Below are 26807 nucleotides of genomic sequence, written 5' to 3'. Positions count from 1 at the left end.
CTTTAGGAGAGACTTCCTTCGCTCGATACCATAGATGGTGAAAGGTGAAACCTTTCAAATTAAAAGGAATTATGATTAATTTTAGGTATCTATGGCAGAATATCTCAGTGCTTGGAACAAGGAAGAAAAGCCTATAGCATATCTTTAACACACCTAGGCTGGAGATGTTATTCTCAAGGAAGGGGGCTAGAGAAACAGCTGTGTGGGTGTGGATGCTGCCCCCTTCCCCAGGTGACTAGGACTGCTACAGAGCTTTGACATGCCTGAATAACCATGCTTGAACATTGCTGTCCCTCACWGCATGCAACACAAGAATCTGATGCTTCTACAGCTCCACCACTATGCTGGGAAAGCAGCACTTCAGGAGGTAAACCAGGACAAGACAAAGCTAACTCCCAAACAAAGCCACTATGCTTCCAGTAATCCCCATCCAAAGTGGAAGAGGCAAAGAAAGCCTTGAAAGTAACTGCCTTTCTGCAGTACTGTCCATCTGAAATGCTGCTGGTAGTGCTTTTACACCACCAGCAGCCTACCAACAGCAGTGTGGTCAGCAGCATTGGCCTCACAGCAAAGCATAGAGGATGGCCAAGGTTAACAGACACAGATAAGCAACCAGTCTAATGCCTCAAAGAGGGTGAGGGATGGCCATGAGAGGATTTTTTATATTACTGTCCAAAAACTTGAGSGTGGTTTCAACACCGAGACAGCATRCAGACTTAAAAGCAAAGAAATTTCAACTGCAGTAAGGTAGGTGGGCAGTGCATAGCAGATCTAAGGTTAATTTAGAAATAAAAGAGAGATTCTCTAAAAGTGCAATGCGAGTCTGCAGCAGGTACAATGTGAACACGACCTGCTGTGTCCTCCTTCCTGTGCACTGTGATACACTGCATTGTGGGGCTGTTGATCAACAGATAAGAGAGTGTGGTTTTATATTCAGCTTTATCTCTGTTATCCTCCATACCRTAAACATCCCTAAATCAATATTCACATACTCAACTTCGTGTGTTTGGCCCAACCATCCTATGCCAGTTCCATCTGGAGTTATTTTGCTTCACAAGTGATCTTGTAAATTATTTTGCCCAGCCATTAAAAACCAAACCCTCAAGCATACCTTGGCAAAGTGCTTTCCAGCCCGAGCATGGGCAGTGCAGGAGCAGGAGTGAAGAAAAAGAAAGTCTCTTTTCAGACTTTCCTAAGTGCAGCACGGTCACATAGATTTCTCCTTAAGAAATTCCTGCAACTGTCCATCAGAGTTAGCCAGCAGCAAACGCTGGAAGCAGAACAGGGGCTGGGGGAGGGATTTCATTCTTGTACTGGGCCAGATCCTCAGAACAATGAAGCCAAGTGGGTAAAAGCAAAAGACATGTTAACTGAAGCGAGCTGAACTGTTCCTTCATCAGTGCCTGAGGCTCTCTCAGTTTACACTGCATTTAATTCAGTCATTTTGGACCCCAGTCCTGCACTGATAATAAGAGGGTGACTTTCTCCACCCTTGCCATAGTCCATCAAAAATCCCAGACTTTGACATCATGAAAGCCAACCTAGMGACTCTGAATTTTTGTTTTAACCACGCCTGAACAAAGGTGTTGTTATTTAAATTGATGCTCCAGTTTAAGAAATAATGAAAATCCAGTGTTGGATGTGATAAGCTCTAGATCTTAGTTAAGCTRTGCCCTAAAAACCACAAAATGGAGATGGTGGTGAAAATCCTCAATCAGCCTCATCACCCTATTAAAGCAACTGAAGTTTTGCCAGTATGTCCTCACTGGAGCTGTAGCTAAGGATTTAGGAACGTCTGTGTTCATTTAAAATTGTCTCCAGACTACTTGAAACTAGAAGCGGATCTCTTCAGAGCCACTGGGCATTGTTTTTATTTGTTTTCATCTGTGCATGAATTTCTTTGAAAATACSCAGCAGAGCAATAAGAAGGGATTGTTTTTAATCTTTAGAGATGATAGCATKCTGTTATGCATCAAGGACACTCAAAAACAAAGCATCAGATAAACTGTACCAGGAGATTTTATTTTTTTTACCTCCAGGCTTTTCCAAAAATAAAATGCATTCTGCATGGGGTTTGCTGTTGATGAGACATGTATAGGTCCAGTTTGCCATCCCAGAAGCATTAACGCCACCATGTTCAGACAATTTACATGTGTGCGTGTGTGAAAGTGCAGCTGGATTCTGCCTGTGCCCAGCACCCCGGGGGAGAGTGGTCATTATCACTACAGGGACAGCTGGGACTTGGCCTTGAGCCAAGACCTTGCTTAATGCAGTCAGATTTCAGTGATACAGAATGCATTTTACATCCCCTTCTCTCAGAGAGGGTAGGTGAAGTCAGAGTTCCACATCCTACAGCCACCTGAGTTTAAACTAATGTGTGCATTTTTGGTGTGACTCAGGACAGSACAGTGGACAAAGAGTGCCTTTTGCCATCTGGGATTCAAATCATAGTAACAACTACTATTTATGTAGCTGCAGATAGATGATTTCTCTTGTTTGAGATCCCCTCAGCAGTATCCTTCCCTGCCTGAATGAACGAGGTTATAAAACATGGTAATTATAAAACTCATTGACTGCCTTGCGTTCAAGGGCGTGTTCCCCCCAAGCATTGCTGTGAAGCGTGTTACCCAGGAGACTGTCCTGTACAATCCAAAACAGAATTATTCTGACCCAGTGAGCTTGTTGGAGAGGAGAACATTTGGGATGCTGACCTGCTGCCTCGGCACAGTAAATGCATTTTTTTCATTTCACAGCAGGGCAATGCCGCAGTACAATAAGGCCATTGCATTCAAGTATTCTTTTGAGGTATGACTTACATCTCACTGGCAAGTGCTGGCTCCCTAAACATGCAGAAAGGGAGCCTGGGACAGCAGTGATAAGCCAAAAGTCCTGCTGTCTGTCCACAGTTTTAGCAGCTTTCTCTAAAGGTTTGGTTGTCTCAGACCTTTCTGGGCAAAACCATAAATGCCTCAGACAATRTAACACAGTGTCTATAAAACCATTTCTTAAAATGTTTGTGTCAGGCTGGGCTCATAAAACAGGTTAGGAAGTGTTTAATGGCAGTGGGCTGTTCTGCCTTGCACTACTCATCATGGTATGCTTCAATACCATCCTTTCCCTTGGGATCTGATTGTAGTCAGGATCTGTATGGGCACCTTCCTCAGACCTGAGGGGTTTATTCCCACCATCAGTTGTAATATCCTACGGTCAGGAGATTACACAAAGCCCTGTTAGCCACCCACTCTTGCAAAAGGGCTGTAAAACCTCTKATGCTCTGAAGGGAAAAAGAAAAAAAATAGAAAAAGAATAAAGCACTTCCTAGAACAGTAGCACACAGAAACCAGGCTCTTGCCATCCATTTTCTCAATTACTGTCAGTGCACAAAAGGAACACAATGCTGTGTGGTAACCTCAGCAGTTGCGTCCTCTGTGCTCAAGTAGAAGCAGAGCAGTCACTCCCAGCAGGTGTGCAAACCAATTGAGTTTAATTAGAAACATCCTGCTGAAAATGTAAATGTTTTACAAGTACATCATCCCCATCAGGRGCTGCTGCTGCTCCAGTCTGTGTTTTTTTGAGGCTTTGACACAACAGCAGCTGAAGATGCCCCTCTCCTTGTTTTCTGTCTCCAGTGCTCCCCWGACACCATGGGTCTTTTTTCCACATTGCTGCCTCCTTGGGCATCTCAAAGATGCAGGCTGATCCGTTTAACATACCCATGCCCATTCCTCCTGGGACAAAGGCAAACCAACCTCATTAAAATGAAAGGGCTTTGCTAGACTAGAGAATAGATGCAGTACTAGAGGTTTTATTGCTCTTTAAGTGTTCTGTTCACTCCATATGGATAAAAAAGACTTCWTAATGTTTGCTATTTTATTTTTCTTGCTTAGGACTCTGGGCAGTGCTAAAATGTATCTTATGTGTATGGTTCTCTGTAATTGCAGCAGTTACCACACTTGTTAGGTTTGGGCAGTTGAGTTTTTTCACTGGTTTGTTGAAAATCATGAGGGGTTGATATTACCCACTTTCCTGATGATCAAGCAGCTCTAAAGAAAATTTGTTCCACATACAGTGTCCATCATTAGACTGCTGCCCAACGGTGTAACCAGCAGAATAACTAATCTGTAGTGCAGACAGCTTTGTTGCCATCTAAACAAGAGATTCTCCAAAGAAGTTCTCAGTGGGTTCAGACCTGGTTCAGTCATTAGAAGACATCCCCTTACCTGTTGTACCCAGAGAGGCTGCAACTATTTCTTCCATTCTCTCCAATTAAGTGATGGGCTGATGAGCCCATGCCTGCAAGGGAGGCATGAAGATGCTGTAGGAAATGACGTGTATGGATTCATTAGCTGGCAGGCTGTCTAGAGTCAATCCTTTCATACAAAGAGAATTAGCTATTCCTCCCCTCACATGGCTTTTAGACAGCATTGTACTGCTTTAGCATTGCTCAGAGCTCATGTAGAGCCACGTAGCTGCCAAACTGACAGCTCCCACAGTGCTTCTGTGGGAGCAAGGACTTCTCTGAATGAAGTGCAGCTGAATAGTTCTGCTGCTGAACCAATTCTACAAATCCCACGTGCTTGCATTTATGTGAGATACCAGTACCTTTTCTCACTACACCTACATTGCTTCTAAAACTAAAATGCAAATATTAGAATATAAAGCTAGATAACTTAACCACATGCCAACAAAACCCATTAATGATTGCTGTATTTTGGCTAAGTATTTTGATCTCAAGGATCTGTCTGTAAAAGAGCATCGTATCACTTTGGAGTGTTAAACAGTTGCAGAAATGCAGCCAGATTCAGACAAAATATGCTTGGTGCTTGGATGAGTAACATTTTCTTCATGCTTGACTTCCAGAAAGATGACTGCTATGGAAGTGTCTGGTGTGCTTATTACATGACAATCAGCAGTTGTTTCTCTGCTGACAGATGTCCACATCAAAAAGCACTGATTGTCTCTTTTGTTTGCAATTTTAGAGATACCATAATCAAGTAGCTTGTTTCTTCTCCAGGAGATGTTGTCCTTTGCACCAGAAGCACAGACTCATTGCCTWGGCTTATGCCAGGGAAAATCAGATTGTGAAATATTACAGCAGATGATTCATGTGGAAGTTTGGGCCTTTTCTCCCTGTGCAGAATTTAAAATTGCAGTTGTTTCTGTGGGTACATCTCTTATCCAAGACAGATGAGCAAGCTGTAGTTCTGCATTTTGTTTACTAAGGAGCTGTTTCAACAGTGGAGTGACATATAGTGTGTACACATCAGGATGGTAGCATTGCTCATCTGGGACTGCTAAGAAGCAAGRGAGGGAAAGGAAGAATCTTGAAGAGGGAAGAACAACCTCACATGAACAGATTCTGGTGAACAAAGTTCACAAATGCTCCCTGCGCAGCTRTAGTGTGGAACATGTCTCAAAAGAAAGCTTCTTAAAATGTCACAGACAAAACAGTATTATTCAGATAATTCAGGGGGAAAATAGCTGTTTTACATCAGTGCTGAAACAAATTCAGTGCAAGCCATGACTTAAATGAATATATCTGCCCTTTATCTAGAGGTCTGTCCTCTAGCCTTCCCCTCATGCAGCCCACTGAAGTTAAAAGGAGACCTTGYGTGAGGGTATTTGCCTGAGGTGGGATTGTAGAATGATGTGCTGTGCCTAGCAGTGTGATTTTGAAACATTTGCTAACAGGCAAAGGTCTCTGGGAGCAGACATGAGACTGGCAGGTGGGATTTAATAGCAGAGATTTTGTGCAGCTGCCAAAAAATCACAACCCAGATGCTGGAGCTGAACACATGCTGCCTGATAGGAGTGATGTTCTGGGGAAAAGAGAAAGCCAGCAAGTGTCTGTCAGACACTGTGAGTCCAGCACTGCTTTGCCTTGTCCTTTTCATAGCTCTGCCTGTGCATTAGTAACTGCCTGGGCCTGGAGGTGTACTTCACTTTTTCATTATTTTGCACCCAAAAAATACCTCTCCGGAGGCGAATTCCCTTCTTACCATCTGCTTTTCCCTCTCTCTCTGTTTCATCTCTGCATATTTCTCTGAGATCCTTATTCCCCTCACACATTCATTTTGAAAGGCACATTTTTATTGTTGCTCCTCAGAGACCATAGTCTTCCAAAAACATTGATCTTCCCTGCTTTTTTCTTTATCCCTGCTCGGTTGGAGGTCAGTTCCCTCTCTGAAAGCACCAGCAMAGAGAGAGCAAGCATGCATGCATACAGAGAAAAGCACAGCCCCTGACCAGTCCTCTTTGACCCTTTCACAGCCACCCTGATCAGGAGGTAGCTAGGACTAGCGCTGTGTTCAGGCTCTTGGAGCCTCCACACACCAGCTGGGGAGTGACATGCTCCCACACTCTAGAATGAAAGATCTGGGCAAAGCCAGCAGCCTGCAAACCAGGCCAAACTCTCCACCCTTTCTGCCCAAAGGAGGAATTTCCTAAAAATACATGTCCTGACATACCACTGAGCCACATGGCACAGCGAGTGCAATCCTATTTTCAGACTGTCGTGCAGGGTGACATAGCTAGTTACACCTCCTTCCAAAAATGGCACGTCAGCAACGCAACACTTGCTGGTGGACCGTCAGCAAAGTCTCCTGTGGGACAGTGCTCTCCTCTGGAAATCCCCAGACAGTGATCACAGCTCGTTGTACGTAAGGCTGCAATTGCAGGGAGCATCCCCAGTCATGCTGAGGGAAATCAGGAGAGCTGCCTTCTGTCTCTCAGTACAGCAGTGCTGCCCTGCAGTCTCACAAAGGTGGGTTTTGGGCTGGGCTGGAGAGACCCACCAAAACTAATTCTAATCTGACCCTAAGAAATGCTCTCGCAGTGGATAGATTCCTGTCCAGTACATGCTTTTTGCATCTCCACCAAGTAGGGCAGCAGTAGAGCAACATTTAGCTTCTGGAGATGATTGGTAGTCTCCTTCTAAACCATGACTAGTTAGTGGATTCTGTTTTCCCAACTCTGAAGCTTATTTCAGAATCCCAGGAATGTTCCTGTGTTTCAGATATCCCAAAATAACTGCWCTAAGCTCTCCTTGGGGAAAAGCAATCCTTAGAGCAACCTCTTAACTCAAATTTTTGTGTTGAAGCTGCTGAGCTTGAGGGAGAGAACTTGGCTTTGCCTCTAGTCACTAGCTCCCAGAGGAGAAATGAGCATTTTGGTTGCTCATGGTAGTAAGTTTGTGTGTCAGCTCACTCACTGTCCAAGGAATTGCAAACACTTTGTTCTCATTTCTTTTTGCTGCAGAAACTGCCCTCCCCCACTGCCATCCTCCCAGCAAATCCATTAGTTAGCTGGCAGCTCCTGTAGCCCAGCCATCATCRGAATAAATCCCTGGCTGTGCAGCAGGATCAGGGCTCCTGAGCACCAGTCAGAAGCTGACTGAGTTGTTTTGCTGGTTTGTTGCCCGTTCTCTTCCTCTGCAGTTACCAGGCTTCCTTCCTCCATCCAGAGGAGACAGGGAAGCCATCACATCATTTGGTGATAAGTGATTCCCTGACACCGAAGCCATCMCTTAGACACTCTGAGTGGCCATTTCCTCTCCTGGGGGAACTGCGCAGTTCCTGTATCAGTGAAAGGCAGGGCCTGCTGGGGCATTTGGGGTCGCTGAAAGGAGCAAATCTGCTCCACTGCACAGCACAGAGATTTCAGTCCATTAGTGGGAGGGTTGGTGCTCTGTTTCTCAGAGGTGGATTATCCCCATTTCTAGGGAATCTGTAGCTCCTGTTTATCTGTGCCAATCACTTGCTTTCCTCTGTTGTGATAAGTTATTCTCCATGTCCCTGAGGTGCTCATTAYCACATTATTCAGGCTTTGTTTATATAACTTTGGAAACCACAGTAAAATCCTGCAAYACAAAATTCCCCAGCTCTTCTCTGATCTCTTCTCCGAAGTGTAACACCTTACAGGAGAAGAACCCAGCACATTTCTTAAACCCCTGGAGTTCCTGGCGTGGGTCAGTCATCTCTGGAGAATAAAACTTGCATCCAGGTCTAAAGACATTGTCCTTGGCTTGATCTTAACCTTGAGCAGCAGATACTGTTCAACTGAACTCCAACCTGATCTTCCAGGTGATTACTTGCTTTAGTTGTGGTTTCCTATACACAGAAATATAATAATATTTCAAAATACCGAATACCAAAATACTTATGCAGTTTTACTAAGCACTATTGTCCTTCTGTGGTGCTTTGCTCCAAGATCAAATTGAAGCATKGAAATTGTAGCAGTCAAGTTGGTCTGCAGCTGAACTCCGAAATGGTATTCCAGAAAGTGCTCAAAAAACAGTCAGAAGAGAGAAGGAATGGAATAACTATCTCCTTTATACTTCAACCTTCAAACACTGTTTTTCATAAACAAAGAAAAGGGTTATAATTARTTTAAATTCTGTGTGATTTAGGCTGCTTGTTGTCACAGGACWGGACAGAGTCATTGACTGTAGCAAYATAGTAAATAAAAGAGTGTGTAGCACAATAGCAGAGTATGCTGCTTCCTGATGCATAAGACACAGCTGCACAAACAGGGGCATGGGAACTAGCAAGACTTCCAGGTTTTCAGCAAGCTGTCCCGATACACACCACGCTGGCCACAGTCAAGAGAAGGAAGCAGAAGTCCCTTCTTGCCAAACAAATGGGAAACATGAAAACATCAGAGCTCTCCAGTGTTGCTGGAGCTTGCATTTATTCTAATGTTAGGTGCAGTAATTATCAAGGCTTTACCTTCTCAGGGAGTTTTCTTCATTAATTCTCTTTTGAGCATGTAACAGAAAATGCAATCTGTAATTCAGCAAAATCTCTTTGTACAGGAAGGTTYGTGATTTAGGAGAGATTCTGTGTAAAGAGACGATAAGGAAACATACTCCTTGCAGGATCAGAGGCACTGAAGCAGAATCTGGAGGCACTGGCTGGACCACAGCAGTGTGTTCSTGCCCAGCTCGCTGTGTTTCCCAGCAGCTCAGCTAAGCTTAGCGCTCAGCTGCGATACCGCACATGGAGGCTCCAGCTGTAGTTGTGTGGAGGATGTCATTAATCACATGCTATCCCAGAGACTGCCAGTAGTGGAAAACTAAGCAAATTAAGATATTTGAAATACCTCRGCTCTCCTTTCAGAAGACATCTGCTGTAATCTACATTGGCATGCTATGTGCTTCTGTCAGCGTGTCTTCACTGCACTGCACCCTTCCCCAGTGCCATACCACATACAACACTTGCTCTGCCGATTAGTTCTGTGGGAGTGAGGCTCAGAGACCCTCAGCAGAGCTGAAGCTGTTATCTGTTCATGACTCGTGCATTCAGACAAGATTTACTCTGTATGGAGAAGGGAAGATAACATGCATGGGCAATGTGCACATCAGCCCCTCCTTCAGTGCAAAGCAGTGCATTAAAAATCRGGGAAAGATCCAGCATTGGCACTGGAGGATACCTAAGAAAACTGAAACTCCCTGTTTCTCAGCCACAGCACTCTGTGGACACTCAGATTTATTGGGTGTCCAGTTCTTAGGCCTGGACATTCCCCAGATATCTGCAGCAACATCATGTTATGTGCAACAAAACATAGGCACCTGCTTACTATCAAAATAAAGGGAGAGTTTTTACCTGCCTGGGGCAGTGGAGGTGCTTAACGCTGCCCTGCCTTCTTACAAAYATTTGCTAAAAGGTAGTATGTACCCCCTGGGCACAAGAGAGGCAAGTTCTCAACCCTCCTTAGCCTGAGAACACTTAAACCAGGACTTCTGCTTAGCAAAGCTTGACCCTGGCCTGCTGTCTGAATTGTTCCTGAATAATGACAAATTATTCAATGWGAAATGCATTAGCAGCCAATGAAGCACAGCAACTGCTTTCTAGTCGAGTGCTTTAGCCAGCAGGTTACCTGCTGCTCTTAGGCATCCTGCATGTGTGTTACATGCCTTTCCTCTTTGCTGATGGTTATCAGTTTCAATTTTGCACAGATTTTGAAATGCTGGTATCTATCTACACTGAATCTCACTAATTTCAGCGAGGCTTTCTGCCAGGGAAGCCAGTAAAATGCATAGCAGAATTGGAATCTTAAATTATAAATTATGTTTTCTAAATTATTATTTATTGTTAGTTTTGGACCTTCTTTTGGTGCATATTTTTACAGATGACATTATGAGCCTGAGTTGTAGTTCAATTTACTGTGTGCTCTATTGCAACATTACTATGACAACTGCTAAGATCAGGGCTGAGAGAAATCTTTCCTGCTCTAGGAAGAGAGAGTGTGAAACAAATACTGGATTTAGTTACTCTCACATGTGTGRTTGAGGCTTCCTGTTAGGTTTCCTTGCTTCCTGCTTCATCTCCATGTAGGTCTCAGCAAAGGAARAACTGTCTAGAGAATATTCAGCATGCAGCAAACGATTCTGCTTTGCATGAAGCTTAAGTGACGACAATCCAACAAGGCAGAAAAACTCTTCATTCTCCCTAGGCTTGTATGAGCCTCCCTGTGAAGAGATCAGAGCCTCCTGGTTTGAAATGCTGCCTTAGGGTTTGCTTTTTATGTCAATAAATGTTTTATCACATTTAAGCTTCAAACACGGTAGAAACATCCCTGCTAACATTTGATGAACTCAAATAGAGACAGCAAGCCTGGGCAGAGGGCAGTGTGCAGCACAGCACAATGCTCCCGTCTGCGGGGGGGTGCCTTGGCCTCACAGGGGGCCTGGGTGAGATGCTGCCTTTGCAGTTACTCACTGTCTTGAAAAACACATTGGCAAGCTAAGGGAGGGGGTGTCCCACCCTTCAGGTCTTCACCACTTTTGGTCTTTTCTTTCTTTTGCTTTTTCCTCTCTCCCTGCAAGCACTACCGGAGTGTGATTGATAAAGCATATCCCATGTGCCSAGGTCTCTGATGGTTTTAAGAGTCAGTGTCTTCACCTTCAGCTACTCTCTCTGTCCTGATACCGCTTTTCAGTCTCATTTCTTCTCTTCCCTCACACACCTCTGTAGCACACAAAGAGGCTGCAGTGAAGTTTAAACAGTAAAGGCTTGGCTACCTTTGGGTGTCTGCAGTACTGAAATCTCCAGGCTGAGCCTACTGAGTTAAAACCCACAGTGCAGAAGTGCCACAAATCATGATGCAATCTTAGGTTTTTTCTTTTTCCAGCACTTGCCATTCCCACCCCCCAGTGCTGTTCCTTGGTTTCTCCTTTCCACATTCTGTGTTTTGCAGTGGCCCTGCCTGCCTTCCCTCTCCTCCCTTCTCCTTCCCCTCCTCTGCTTTATCAAATGCAGCACTTCGGCGTCACTGACTGACAGGGGATGCAGCAGCTTGGGCAGAGGAGATGGAGAGGGGGAGAGAAGAGGAGGAAAAGCTGCTCTAAACAAAGGAGGCAGCAGAAACACTGAAAGACAAGCTTTCTCCCAGAACTGAATCYCAATCTTCCTTTGTCAGGGCAGCAAATTAAGATGTGGTCTCTAGCTCAGCTCAGTGAGCGGACCCTCACTGCTCCRTGTACTCCCACAGTGTCTTTTCAGGGAACAAAGCTGTGATGTGTAGCTCAGGTTTACCACAACCCCAACTAAATAAGCAAAATGGGTGATCAGCTACCACCACGCTGCCAGGCGCTGCGTGGCTAAGTGACAGCACAACAAAAACTCATTTCACTGCTCACAGCTAAAAAAAAATCTTGTCTCTTCAGAGATGCAAAGGTTGTGAATGTGGGGGGAAAAATCACAGAGCAATTGACTACTTACATGTCTGTCTTTATTCTAGGAGACATAGGATTTCCAGGGTTAATCTTTGCCATTTTCCAAGAGGACTCTGATATTTCATGGTTTATGCAACAGATTTTGCTTACAACTTATTCTGATTGCTAAATAATTACAGAAGCTTATGTTGCCCTGTAGCAGTGCGGATTTTTCTGTTACATGAGACTGTTATCGCCAAATGCCAAATGCATCTTGAAAGGCTTTTTGTAGGGTTCTGCTGAATAAGCACACTTCTGAACGAGCACTTTTCTGCAGTATGCCCTGCGTTTGCCAGCTGCTGATTGCCCTCCTACTAACCACTAGTGACATGTCGATATTACAGATTGGAGTAGACAGTAAGGATACTGCATTTACCTTGAAATTAATTAAATAATGCACTGAAGGAAGCCCAGCAGCAATGTCTGATTTATTCTCGAAACTTCTTAGGGTATTTAGACAATAACAGGCACAATGTTGTAAATGTTCTGCTCAGTAGAAAAAAGCGTCAGAGACAACCTCGCTTTTGAATTAAAGTCTCATGCAAAGACAGTGAGAATTTGAATTTAATGTGATTATTAAAATCTGTTTGGAAAGGATGGTCTAGTCCACCTATACAAATTCTCCAAAATGAGATCACCTTGCAAATACGACAGAAAACAACCTTCCAGGAATGAAATGTTTTTCTGGACATTTCTCTCCGATACAAGCCCTAAAGGAAAGAASAAACTAATCTGTGCCATCTTTGTGGAAGGAGACAAGGATAACTCCTGCAGCTCATCAGGTGTTTGAACTAAACATTTGCAAAGGAAGTTTTGATTTTCACTACTAAAAATAAACTCCAGGTTGTACATGAGGCTGATTTTGTAGTCTTCCATAATGTCTTTTCTGCACTATTTTCTGGGAATTTTATGAGCTAATATTTGAAGAAGAAACTCTAAGGAAATAAAGGCACAGATAGAAATTTCAAGGCCTTCTAAAAATGGGCCTTCAAATGTGGCTTATGCCCACCTCCTTTATTAGTGAAAATTGAAAATAAGTCACTTTCTTCTCATCTAACTGAAATTGAAATATGGCTCTCCTATTCTAAAACAAAAATAGCCTCCCTGGAGTATCGGTTACTAAGTATCACATCACTGAAGGCAAGGGAGTCCAGTCTGGTGTCACCATAGAAGTGGTTTAGGTTTTGTTTGTTTTGCATGCAGACGAGGTCAAAAATACCTTTGAAAAAGCTTCCCATAGGCACCCTCTGTTCCCTGAAATTAAAAACCATCAATTCAGGAGTCCAGCTGTCAGCATAAGGCACACTAAATCAGCAGACCAGATTCACTGTGTCCTCTCAGCCTTCATACCCCGCTGGACTGTCCCGGCCTCGCTGTGCTGCAGCCCTTCACCTCAGATGAGCTCCTTCCAGTGCTTTCAGCGCCGTCTTTTATGGTCTGGCTTCTACTCTGCACTCAGTACTCTRCCTCTGCTTACAGGATCTGAGGTACCTCTTCAGACCTAAAGAAGAAATTAAATTAATTTACAGAGGTTAACCTCAGACTTTCCCGAGTGAGTGAGTGGGTTCACATCCCAGCACTGTGCAGCTGCGTTTGTGAGCAGGACATGAAATGCCTGTGTGTGGCTGGAACGAGCCTGGGGAGTCAACCCTAGGGATGTGCTGCCCACAGGAGTTTGAAGGAAAAATGATTCCCACTCACCTTTTGAGTTGCTTTGGGATTTTTTTGCTATTTATAATTTTCTTGAGTTTAAAAATAAGCCTGTCCTCATCGCTCCTTAGGGTCTGACTCAGTACCAACACCACTGACGGAGAAGGCCATACTTAGAGGTACTTGTCATCTTTGGGAGGAAAATCACTGGGCAAAACCAGAAGTGCCAGTGCTAGCCAGGAGGTGGCAGAGGAGCCAGGCTACTTTGTACACCACATTGGTTTGGCAAAAGCACAAATAGAAACCGAGGAAAGACAACAAAACCCAGCCCCACCCTCCATCTTCAGGAATAAGAGGATGAAACCCTTAATCACATCCCTCCTTGTATTTATACTAATTGCTCATCTTTCTGAGATCTGACTTTATRAAATTATGCATGCACACCAAGCAGATGAGTTTCCATAGAAACTCGGGAGCTGAACTTTCATTAGAAAAATCTTTTTTTAAAAAAATCTTCCAGATAAAAATGCAAATTGCCTGTCAGGGGGTGGCTTTCTGAATTTATATATAATTTTTTTTCTTTTGCTCTGTAGGCAGRTTCCAACTGGACCTACATAGCAACAACATGCAGGCATTGTTTATAGCAAGCCAGACTCCATGGGGAAATAAGAAATTCAGTAGCAAGGAGAAGCTCTCAAGTGCAAATACCTCAGGGAAACAAAAACTCAAGTGCTCAGTGCTGCATTTTCCTGAGGCGTAGGGTTTATGCAGCCTTCAGCTCTCAAAATGCTTGTGGTTTGCAAGGAGCGGTGTGGGGAGGAGGGGAGAGAGGAAACCCAAAGCAAGGAACTCTCCTGCACACAGAATTAATGATGTTCAACCTGTCCTTTAAACATTAGCAGCATATTTGTGCCGCTTGGGTTAAGCCTCGCTAAAAGGCTGACACCATCTGTCGCCGCTCACTCTGGGCAAAGGAGGAGGTCCCTGCTGGGGCTGGGGAGCCGTGGCAGACCTGGGTTGGCCAAACCCCAACCTCCACCTGGGCTGGGCCTGGAGCCCAGGATCGTGTGCCCGCACTGCATGGAAGTCCAGGCAGTGTGCAAGAAGAGGGCACGAGGCTGTTCCTTGTCCGAAGAGGAAGCAGGATGGTGGCATGCCTGGGAAAGGCCATGGACCTGGGCAGCATTTGGCACCAACAGCTGTGCACGCAAGCAAGGAGGAGGTAGAAAATCTCAAACTCCTCTAGCAAATGTTTCCTGTGTTTCTCCCTAAAAACACAGCAGCTTTTCGCTTGTGCAGTGTATTGCAGCATCAACAGGAGGCCTTGCTCTCTCTCTGAGGGTTCACGGATGTTTTCTCAGCTAAACTGGCAAGCTTGAAAGCAGCGAATACCAAAGAGCAAACGTTCACGTGTGCTGCGCTTCCCGGTGGGCATCTGCCCGCRGTGGGCACAGCCGGGTGTGCAGAGCACCGTGCTGCTCCCGGGGCCTCAGCACGGGCACGGCAAACCTGGAGCCACGGCAGAGAAGGCACGGCAGGCTCTGGTTCCTGAGCAGCAAGGATGCTGGGGCACGCAAGGGAGCTGCGCTGCACGAGCAGTTTACGACGAGGTGGATTTCACTGCGGCATTGTTGAGAGGCGCGAGATGTCAGCCGGGCAGGGAATTCCCCTCCTCGTTGGAGAGGGATGACAGGCAGCAGCTGCACGGGCTCCATGGCCCCTGTGCCTGCGGGGCCAGCAGCCCTCGGAGAGCGCGCACAGAGAGGCTCCGTGCCCTTCGTGTCAGGGTGAGGACRGCGCTGGCTCCCCGGCCACCAGAGAGCACAATCGGCTCTGCTCCGTCGGCGCAACAGGAAGAGTTTTTAGGAAGAGTGGGTTTGTGGTTGAGGACAAAACTTGAGCTGAGATAGCTCCTGTCTATTCTTGGCTCAGCGGCAGATTTGCTATGGCTGCACTACTTGCCCTTTCTATGCCTCATTATCCCTGTCAAGCGGGTGACTCAAATTATAATTGCACAAATGCCTTCCAGTCTGTCATTACGTGCCTGCAGTCATCTCCAGGCAGCCACCTCCAGGGGAACCAGCCTCTCCCACCAGGCTACCTCTGTGCCACTGATGCCTGCTCCCAAGTGGGTTGTAAGATTAGACCCCATTGCTTATCATTTTCCTTCATAGAGAGAAGCCTAAAGGAAAAACACCCCCATTGCATCTCTAAAGGATCAGATTTGATACTGAGTTCATTATTCAGGTCAAGGTTATGGGCAAGGAAGAGGCAGTGAAGCTTTTCGTAGCACCGCCAATATTTGATTAAATGAGCATTTCTTAATTTTTCTCTCAGGCACATGAATGTGTTTCTGTAGGTATTAGTACTATCACTGGCCTTAGGGATGCTGATGCACCCTGTGTTTAATGGTACTTTTGTAACAGCAAACAATGCAAAACAGAGAAAAAAATCTTGACTATTTCCAATAGCATCACCATTTTTTCATCAGAAATCTGCTTGGGTTCTAGTTGTGAGAGATTTCAGGTTTCTTGTGTCTTTTCATATACACTAAAGGYAACTAGACACATCAAAGACTAGGCTAATGCTTTTCCTTATATAGATATATGCATCCACCTACTACATTGTCCCAGGGAAAGCATGGAGTCAGGCATGATCTCACTTTCCAGCATTTCCATGGGTGAGTGCAGGCAGAGCCCATGCAGAGCTTGGCAGGTGACAGGATAGCATTGGCTGCTTCTTCCAGGGGCCCCACTTGGGTGAAGCTGGTGGAAGGTTCATCCTGGTGCGTGCGCCTTCAGGAGGAAGCAGAGAAATGCCACTGGTATGTTGTGGCCTGCAAAGCCCATATGACCATCTGGGCTCAGTGTGGTTGTCTGCTGTGTAATTAACAGGGAGCCTGGCTCATTAGGTGCTTTGTGGGTTCACACACATCCATGAGAGCCCTATAGGAAAACATGTTCTTCCTAACACTTCTTTCATCCTCCCCCTCCTGTTCCTTCCAGATGGTTACACCCACTTGTGTCTTTTCTTACCCTAAGGACAGCTTTTTATACAAGGTTCCTCCATCTTTCTCCTCCCCCACGCTGCTTTAGGATCTACACTGAAGTGCAGGAGGACAGAGCTGTTACATCCCATACTGTTCCATACAGCCTGCCCTTTGAAGTCTGGAAGGGGACCACATCCCTCTGCCCCTGTTTGTTGAGAAGACAGGTTTCTCAGTATGGTCAGGATTAGGAGATGAGAGACTTTACCTCAGTCTCAATGGCATATTCTAGATGTGCAAGAATTAATTCAGGGACTGSCTATAGTCAAACCTATGTACATTTTCTGGGCAAGGAGAGAGGGATGCTTAAAGGGCCTGTAACCTTTCTTCTATATAGCACCAATATCCACTGTCCCAGTAACACACAGCAGGACCACTTGCAGAGCTGGATTGCTGCCTGCTTTAAAAAATAAGTATTTTCACAGTTATTTTTTTTAAATTGCACATCACTATCAAAAMCCACAGAACTTAACAACTGATCACTTTTATTCTTCAGAAGCTGGTGGCAATCCCCCCTCCATAGGGCTTCAGTGCCTGCACTCACAGGGCAGCTCAGCTCAATGGGAGCCCAGGGTGCTCCATTTCTTTCTCTCTTTCGTGTTGTAGTTAACTGCTTGTCACTTGTTTGTTGACAGGGCCTGGTGCTGAACAGACTTGGGCGGAGGGAGCTGGCCCAGAAAGTCCTCCGAGATGCCGTCCGGATCCAAACCACCAGTCATGTTGCATGGAACAGCCTTGGAGAGGTCTTGCAAGCACARGGGAAAAACGAAGCAGCCATCGAATGCTTCCTCACTGCCCTGGACCTTGAAGCCAGCAGTCCTGTCATTCCGTTCACCGTCATACCCAGGGAGCTCTGAAGCTTTTCCCTGCAGCTAAGCACTTTAATTCCATGGACAGACCCTAAAACCAAGCAAATAAACAAAGAAAAAGCCCAACAGAAAAGTGCCATTGTAACCTGGATCCAGGCTAAGTAATTCCAGGATGGGGCTCAGGTCTACAGGCTTAGTTTAGACGAGCTGAACTGYTGAAGAATTTGCAATAGGCAGAATCAGAGAATTGCCTTTTTCTTCACAGGTGCCTGGATAACCTATTCAAATTAATAGCAAGGCTTATTTCAACATGTTGGTTCAAGGTGACTAGAAGGATCATGCTAGGATACCGCTGTTCAAAGCACTTGCACCTTTCAGTGTTCATTAAGGATAAAGCCCCCAAGCCCTGAATTAAAGCCCAGAAATGCTTTAAATAGGAGTAGATTCACCAACCAACTTGACCAAGTTGTGCTTAAGCATGTGGCTGCCTCCCCTCGGATCTGACAGAACGAGAATGACAATTGCACCAAATAGACATGCAATATATGCTGTTTACAAAATTATTTCAGCTATTTTGATAATCCTTTTTCCTGCCTTGCTTTTATATACTGTATATGCTCACTATATTTAGTGTAGCACTTGCCTAGACCAATTTAAATTAAAAATACCTTTTTTTAAATACAGCTGCTCTTGCAGTATAATTCACAAAAGCAGAAAGACCAAAGACCAAATCAGTTCACACTTGAACTAGTATTAAAAACACATAAATATCTGCACTTACATATTTATTGAAAGGCCTTACATGAAGTAGCTAATTATAAACTCTGCGCTTCATTCTTATTAATCACTTAGTGCATCACTTTTAGTGAGGAATAGAATGTTTACCAGTATATAGTGACTGAACTCTGTGCTCTACAGCATTATCTTTCCTGGCACAAAACATTTTTATATCCATCTTTTCATGATAAAAAGCTGGCAGCGGTCTTTTAAGGCAAAGTATGCTGAAGCCAGTATATGTATATATGAATGGCTTCTTYCTTAAAACTAAATCTTTGGATTGTCCATAGAAATTTCACATTAGAGGTACGGAGTCAAGCCTCCAGCAGGATGGTTTTGCATCTCATATCAGGTGTAACAGTGAGGAGCTTCTAACCAGCCCAGCCTCCCCACGGCTGGCACAGGTGGCGAGGGGACGCAGCTGGCACAGCCCCTGCTGAGCTGCTCCGTAGCTCTGTGTGACAGCAACCTGGGGCTGGACCTACCAGAGCCAGCCTATCCACACCAGTCCCAAGATAAAGATGATGCAGAAATTTGCTGCACTTTTCTACGAGAAAAAAAAAAAAAAAAGGTTGGGGCTTTGTGCCCATTTTCATCTGAAGAAGATTTGTGACTTTCTCATAAGTAAGTTTGCACTAAAACACACTTTGTACTATAATTCTGCTTGGTATTGTGATCCACAACTAGTTCACTCTGGAAATAATGATATCCTCAGGCAATAAATAAGATGGGGTTATTTCTTACAGAGCCTGAGGCTCTGGCAGCAGACTTGAAGTCAGTGTTGTTTACAATTATTTGGAAATCTGCAGGCTAATGGAGAGCTGGGCCCTTGYGCTGCTCCCAGCCACACTATTGCAGAGCTCCTTTCCCAGCCTTCCCTCAAGATGCCCACACCGAGGGAAGCACACTGCTCTCRGGTTCGTCGTGGCAGCCTGGTGCACTCCCAGGCCAATATTTTTATTTTTTCCTATTAAATAATGCAGATGCAATAGCCCAGCTTATTTCTCTGTTCATTGAAGGATTCCAGATCTGATGTAGGTTGGTTTCACTGCAGGTGAAAGCAGCCCAGCCACGGAACGTGCTCAGCCCATGAGTTCTCTGGCTTCCCAGTGCCACACGGGCACCCAAACAGACTTTTTGAGGCCGGAGGCAGGTTTCCAAGGAGACACTGTTACCCGGCCACATTTCTTGTTTGCAAGAGCACCAGCAGCAGAGGAAGGAGTAGGTATTAAAGTAGCAGAATTAAAGGAGTTTTGTGAAGACAAAAAGACACAGCAGAGACCCGTTTTGCTGTGAAGGATGATGTGAAGTCGGCTCGCTCTGCATGCAGGGGAGAAGGAGGGAAGAGAAGGGGGAGAGATGCTGTTGTTGACATTATATGTAAATTGTTACCCAGGTGTTTTAAACCCAGTTCCAGTCAGATGCAATCTGACAATAGACTTAAGCAGAGATATATATAGATAGATATTATATTCTGGTGTTTGTTCTGCTCTGCAGTTCCCAGGGTGGGAGCGAACCTTGTGTGTAAGACACAAAAAAAAAGCGCTTGTGGTCGGCCATCGCTACTCTGTTGTGCAATGTATATTTGTGAAGCACTGCCATAGCAACTTCTGTGTACTGGGCAGCTATTTGAGTACAAGCTACGCATCCACCTCTGCGACCAAGGCATTGCTTGAAGAGTTCTGTAACGTAGCTGCTCTGTGACCTGGCAGGGGGGTGCCTGTTTCCCAGCAGCAGCTGAAAAGCAAACACTCACAGACCCATTTGCTTCTGCACACATAAGCATCCACCAGCCCATCACATTTATTGCTATCAGGCAAATCGTCCCAGCGATAATCAGACTTGCCACAGYGCTCATCTTCCTGGGAGAAGGGCAAACATTCGTGAATACTTTGAGTGCATCAACAAATCAGATATTGCCAGGGTGGTCCCATCTCYTGTGCTTTAATGAGTGTCACTGGCATTGGAATTGCAATCCTGAGGGCCTCTGTTCCAGGTGTGACAGGGAAGAAGAACGTGAGTAAATGCCATCAGCATCCAGGAATCACAGGAGTATGGTACCCTCTGCCTGCACACACCATAGTCCCTGTAGCAATGGCAGACAAAGTATTTTGCATGCATACTGGACTCAATCCCGAGACTTCCTGCACGCTTCCCAGAGGATACAGAGCACCTCTTGGCTAGAGGGGTATTGCATTGGCTTGAAATGTTCTGTGCAATGCAGGAAAGAGAGGGGTTGTTGCAGACTTACAAGTACTTCAGGAGTAAATCCTCCAGCTATATTTGTTAATCATGCTCACCAAAACAGCAACCTTCCCAAACTTGTGTGCTACATCTCTCATTTAGCATGGATTTTGTTCACACTTCCACATACAGACAAACAGACAACTGCTTCAGTCAAGCCTATATATTGTAGTATTTATTTAGACAACAATGTTGATAAATCTGAGACTTAGTTCCCTGAGCTTGGTAATATGCGTGGCAGGGAGCCTGGCATGCTTAATGCTCTGTGTTCGAGATTTAAGAACACAAGATTTACATCACATCTCTCATATGATTATTACAGGTCATAAGTAATGAAASTTTGGGGGCCCCAAAAACTTTGGGGAACCAATTCTGCAAGTTTTAGTACTGACRAGTCTATTAGTTTTCTCATTCATTAGTTTTGAAAGAGGAAGATAAAAAGCCTGTATCATTGCCTAAAGTATCACATGGAACAAGAGGCTCCACCACAAGGTTCTTTTTCATTTTTTTGGCAGAGTGCATGCAAAAAGAAAAAATAATTACCTTCTATTTTCCTGTTGTGCAGTAAAGGAGTAGTATGTGCYGTTGCCTTTGACCAACAAGAAGGTTTGCATATTGTAACAAAAATTACTCTGCCTCCAGGATAACAGAAGGAGAAGCCCAAGAGGCCAGGGAACAGCTCCCCTCCCTGCCTTACCCGGTGTGAAGTGTCATTAGCTCCACTGGAGCAGTTGGTTCGGAGCATTTCCCCCAGCTGAGGATCTGCCCACCCGTGTGCTYGTTCCATACGGGGAGTACAGCGGAGCTGCAGCCTCCTGCGCCACGCAAGGACCCGGTCCGTTTCTATTGGTAACAGTTCATGCTACTGATTATCACAATGCTTCAGAAGTGCTAATTATCTTTTCTTGGTAATGACTAATAAATCCAAATGGAGAACAGTCCTGGAGGGTGTTTACTTTAAAATTCACTGGCTGGGTACCAAAGTAGGCACAGCGCTGGCTGCTGCAGTTTGAATTACAGTTATTTTATTTAAAAAATGTTCCATTTTCAGAGTCTTGGTGAAGAATGAGTTTGGCTAGTTTGTGTTTCRTTTTAATGACAGCAGAGTGGGAAACAATCCTTTTTAGTGAAAAGACAATCACTGCCATGATCTTTTTTTCAGCCAAACTGACAAGAGATTTGATAGTTGCAGTTCAGCCTACTAGAGGAAGGCTTCCCAAAGCAACCGCACTGCAGCAATAATTCCCTCTGACTCAGTTGTATTACAGGCATATTTGACAATTATGCAATGGGCATRTGGAGCTGAGACACCTCTCCCTCCTTATTTGGCTACAGGGAGCTGCCTTGTGCCCAGMGGGACAGCTATGGTACCCATCTGGGTGCCCAGCAGCGCTGCCCTGGTGCTTGCCACCAGCTCAGTGGGTCTTGTTCTCCAGCACCCTGGCGCTTGTGCTGGTGTAATGACCCTCAGACTGCCTCCAAGGGACTGTTTCCCTACTGCTAAGTTGTTCAGTGCTGCAGGATGYCAGTGCATGATCAGAGAGAATGTTGTTTTCCCAGGAATGAGAAGCTGAATCGTCCATTAGTCAGTGGTGTTGTCAGGAGGGGAGGTAACCACTGATCCAGCAGTTGCTGAGATGGTTCCTCCAAGTATGCTTTTAATGAGCTGGCTTGTGCCTTCAGCTCCAGCAAACCAAGGCAAGTTCCCAAGTGACTGGATACTAAAAGATCCAGCTCGTTTTCCCACAGAAACAGATGCCAGCCAGTGGCTAAAACTAATGATGGGGATGCAACGCTACTGCAGCCCATCATGATACAAGTAAAGAACCTCCCTGAGCCAGTGCACAGAGAGGTGCTCAGCTTTTGCACATCCAGGCATGTCCTACATGCCACTCTAATGCTGTTATCACGGGTGTCAGAATCATGTAACTTTTCTTGTCATTGTAAGGTATTTCCACCAAATTAATAAAATTGACCCTGTGGAAAACAAAAAATGTTCCGTATATTTCCTGCTAATTTCAGGACTTCCGTTAAATTCATGCCACGAATGCTTCAGGCATTATGAAATGTCCAGTTGTTACATTAACTGGAACTCAGTGTGCCTAGGAGTTACCAGTTGCAAAGGGTATTTTGGCCTACACCCTGTAGTTCATGGGAAAAACGAGAGTGAGCCTGCAAGCARTATGCCTTCAGAGAGGAACAGAGCCAGCAAAACGGAGCAATGCAACTTCAGATGTTTGGATTTACGGAGATTTAAGCAAGCATCATGCTTTTCTTGTGCTTCATCCAGTAAAAATAAACAAAGGTAGTGTGAGAAACTCTAACATCGAGGTAATACGYGAATACTGTGCTGTCAACTTTAGGGACTCACCTTATTTTGGCCACAATGCCATTAATCATCTTTTTGCTACAAACAGTTACCCCTGTGGTTATTTGGAATAAAATGTCTCCATTCAAGAGCTTCCAGAGCATTCTTTGCACTTAGACATTAATCTTTTGGGCAGCTTTCAAGAGGKTCTGTTTTAAAWGTCTGTCCCTTAGTTGCATACTCAAATGAGATTAAGGATGAGGGTTTTGAAGAACATTTCTTCATAACTGTGGCTACTTTGGTTTATGAGTTTATTCATCATAACTCATGCAGAACGCGGTTCCTCTGCAGCAATAAAAGAATTAAGTCCTTCAGCTGTTTATAGAGTCTTGAAAAATGAAATGAATTAAGTACAGGCTCTGATTTTTTCCCCCTTTTTCTTGATACTTGATAGAGGAAGCAAAACAGTTTTTGATGTGTGGGGGACAGAGGGAAGAAAGGAGAAAGCTTCCATGGCCCCACCAAGCAGGCGCCCAACTGGAGGCGTGGAACTGGACCCCAGCAAAAGCTGGAGAATTTCATTGTTCAGTCTGCTGTCAGGGAGACCACTTGTCTTTTTGCTGGTACCTAATGCTGGTACATTGCCTGTCACTCTCTGCATCACACAGGCATTTAATACTCCTTTTCTGTTTAAATGGGAAGAAAATAAACCTTTCTGCTCCCCCCCCCCCCATTTTTGCTGGACCGAGCTCCTGTTTGTTTGGGAGCTCCACCTTTAATAAAAAATCACTTCTTCCCTTGCAGAGAAMCAAGTTGCATTTCAGTGTTAATTTTGACATGATACTCTTGAAAGGTCATTAAGAATAATTTAATAAGTTTTAATAATTTATTATATGTTTGATATAATTTTTAATAATTAATTCATACCTCCACTACTTTCTGCACCAGAATGTTCAGATACATATMATGTATTCCTGCTTCATGTGAGGTCCAGATATTTAGCAGTTCCTGATATTTAGCAGTCCCATAAAYTTCCCAAATGAAGAGATGAGAAGCATCTCTGCTTCCCAGATGCTCTCTTCCATGACAGTCCCTGGCTATCAGATTTTTGTGGAGTCACCAAAGCACCAGCATTTACTTTGTCTTAAACCACATCCCTCAGGAAAGGTCACATCCCAGTCAGACATGCCTGAACCAGTCTTTGGAACAAAGGAAAAGTAACTTCCTGCTCTTTAAAGACTGGTGTTAGAGAAACTTGGGCAATGCTGGCTTACTCTGTTGCCACGAGCAGCCACCAGAGCATTTGAGTGAGCTGTGGCTGTCACGCCAGTTTGCTCTGCTGTGTTTGTCTCCAAAACAAAGAGCAACATCTCACAGCCAAAACCATCGCCTCAGATCCACCAGCTGAAGGGCAAGATTCAGGGGCTTTCTTAGTGCTCCAGCTTAAGCAAGTGTTTAAACAATGGAGGAAAAAATCCTGGCAATTCATTGCCCTGAGTGTCAGAGCTGCAACTTTCAGCTCTAATCCCATTTAGAACTGATGTAGCCCCTGCGATCCTCTGGCTAATGGAGGAGGAGAAGGAGGTAGGCAGAACATCTGAATCTTACACAGCAAAAATGGCAGGCATTGCAACATGCCCTAAAAAGCAAAAGAGCAATAAAAACTGTTAAACAAGACGTTTTTCTGAGGGGCTCTCACAGAGGCAAAGCCCAGCTTCACCAGCTTTTCTGACTAAATCATGCAAAAACCTCAGCCTGTGAGAGTAAGAGCAGATGTCAAGCAGTCCCTCAGCAGCCTCCTGACTGCAGAGACCTCTCTGAACCTCAGTTCTGCCTCTACTCTGCACTGGAGACCCCAGTCCAGCCAGAGAGCACAGGACCCAGACCTGTCCACAGTGTGCTGAAGGCAGATACCAGACCTGTGTCTCTCCAACTGCACGGTGCTCAAAGTAAAAGCTTCGTTACATTATGCATCCTTTTTTTATAGTGCAGTTGTTTTTGATATTGTGATCATGTCTGGAAACTGGGATGTTTGTGAATGAATCAGCAGTAATTATCCCTGTATTTTGTTGTCCGGTGASAGGGACTGACACACGCAGTACGAGTTGGCAATGCCGGATACTGTTTCCAAACGATGGGAGTTCAAGGATATAACGATTTTCTGGTCAGTGGAGGTTAGAGGTGATTTTGTGCTCAGTGTAAATGGCATTGTCTGGCAGAGACAATTAGCAAATGAAGCGCTGCCTCACCAGAGGCTTTGCAGCCTCTGAGTCTCTTCTTCCAGGCTGACAACAAACAGAAATTTGAGATGGTATCTCGGGTTTCCAAAACAGGAAGCTGCTAAATCCAGCAAGAGAGCAATTCATTTCCCACTTATAATGATGCTGCTCTTATATCGCCTTTGAGGATACTGAAGTGTTTTCCAAAGGGTAGCAAGGGCGGTATTTCATCCCCATTTTTCACCAGATGAAAGACCAACTCTGTYGGGAGTGGAGCCCRGAGAGGGGTGTATTTCTGTGCRGAGCTGGTTACTTCGCTGTGACTCRGGCTCTGTTCCTTTCTGCAGTCTCCCTCCCACCCCTGACTACCATGCCCAAGTCACAGCATGGCACAGCCCTCCTTCAAACCCCTTTTTCTTTCAGGTCTCTTCTGTGGAGGAGGAGTTAATGGAAGTTTCCACTCACTTGTTATATTWATGCACTCTGAATKACTTCTATAAATCGTSAGAGTGGSCCACATCAGGCACRTGCAGGTTGGTGCAATTACAAGGTRCAGAAATGTACCCTGGACACCAGGTTCCTCTGGACAAGTGCTCTAGGTCTGGCTTTAGAGTGTTGCTGTGCCAAGGTGATGAGTTATCACAGCCAAAGCTTTTCTTTTTATTTTCTTTTTTTTTTTCTGTTCTCCCATCATCCCCTGTTGGGTACTTGCAAAGCTGGCGAACAGAGAAGTAATAAGCTGAAAAAAATTAAAATTATTTCAAGCTACATTCCAAAGTAAAACTTCAGAGATTTTCAACTAAATAAAGAGCTTTAAAAAGCTTCCAATTAAACAAAATATTGTTCTGACAGGACTCCTCAAGCAGTATCTTCAATAATTCAGATTCATATGACCAGAAGTTTTGAGAGAACTTCCAGAAGGGAGAGCATTTTGAAAGAAAAATTCAAGATGTTTAATCCTGAAACAATTGACACARAACATTTAAATTTTCCCTCTTGTCTTCCAGCCAAGAACTATTCATCAAAGTTATCTCAAGTTTTATATGTGGCTTCAGTTTTCTGGAACTTTTCAGCAAATCCCATGCTTGCAAGAGTTTAGAAGTGTTTTCCAGTTTCACTTTTTGTTTTCCTGTGTGTCTAACACTGAAGTTCCTGGTGTGAAAACATTCCCAAGTGCTTCTTCAGAGCGTTCCCAAATACTGCATCCACAGTGCAGCACGCACAGGTTGTTCCCTGGAGATTGGTACCAACTGCTGAGTAAACAGCAGCACTCACTGCTCCACACACAACCTGGGACTGCTCCTGCTGAGATCAACGGAGACCAATCCCAAGSAATGTGGGAAATCACACCTCTGCAACGCCAGTGATGCTGGGTAAAGTCTGCAGATGTTTTTTTTCTGGGTAAAATTTGGTTCTTAAATAGGCTGAGTCCTGCTACCAAAACAGGTGCACTTTTACCAGCAGCAAAGCATGAGCCAGGTTCTGTGGGTGCTGTGCTGCAGCAGGGGCAGCGAGGCTGAGCACCTCACACAGGCTGAGCACCTCACACAGACTGGGAACCTCACACAAACTGCAATTGGACTTTCATAGCAGGCATTTCTGTGCACACCTGCTTCCATCTCACCTCCCTCTCAGTCACGACCCACCGCTCAACAGCAGCCTACTRTAGAAATCTTCAGCTTTCTGCAATCCCCAGGAATTTTCCATGGGATGTCTACATCTGTGAGATTCAATAACACAAATTTCTGCATAGAATATGACCTTTCCACAAAGGACATGTTCAGGGTCTCGTACTAGTTGGCTACAGACACCCCTGGGATCTGTAGCTCACAGCCTGAAGACTGGGGACTTAGAACTTTTCTCTGAGATTCTATTAGAGCTTCTTAATTAAAAGACCTCTTTGGGGACCTGAATTGAATTGGAAACCATGGTGATCACTTAGGTCAATCATTCACACAGATGATTGCATTTGGGAGAGTGAGGTGGAAGATGGGAATGTGTGCATGTTGAAGAGCTTTAAGAAAAAAAAACGAAAGGCCCA

General features: G+C 44.8%; 1 protein-coding gene across 3 annotated transcripts in view; it reads left to right on the top strand.

The window, feature by feature from the left end:
* TTC7A (tetratricopeptide repeat domain 7A) overlaps window positions 1-22846 on the top strand; it is a 170395-nt gene extending 147549 nt beyond the window's left edge. For all 3 annotated transcript variants that reach the window (XM_057371271.1, XM_057371287.1, XM_057371281.1), the window contains exon 20: window positions 17045-22846. In XM_057371271.1, the coding sequence (XP_057227254.1) occupies window positions 17045-17266 (222 nt within the window). In that variant the 3' untranslated portion in view covers window positions 17267-22846. The remainder of the gene's footprint in view (window positions 1-17044) is intronic.
* Window positions 22847-26807: the final 3961 nt, after the last annotated feature.

This window comes from Malurus melanocephalus, unplaced genomic scaffold (assembly GCF_030028575.1).
Source record: "Malurus melanocephalus ecotype Western Australia unplaced genomic scaffold, MMel_1.1 scaffold_5, whole genome shotgun sequence".
NCBI classification, from domain to species: Eukaryota; Metazoa; Chordata; class Aves; order Passeriformes; family Maluridae; genus Malurus; species Malurus melanocephalus.
This window is presented reverse-complemented; position numbering and strand designations above follow the sequence as displayed.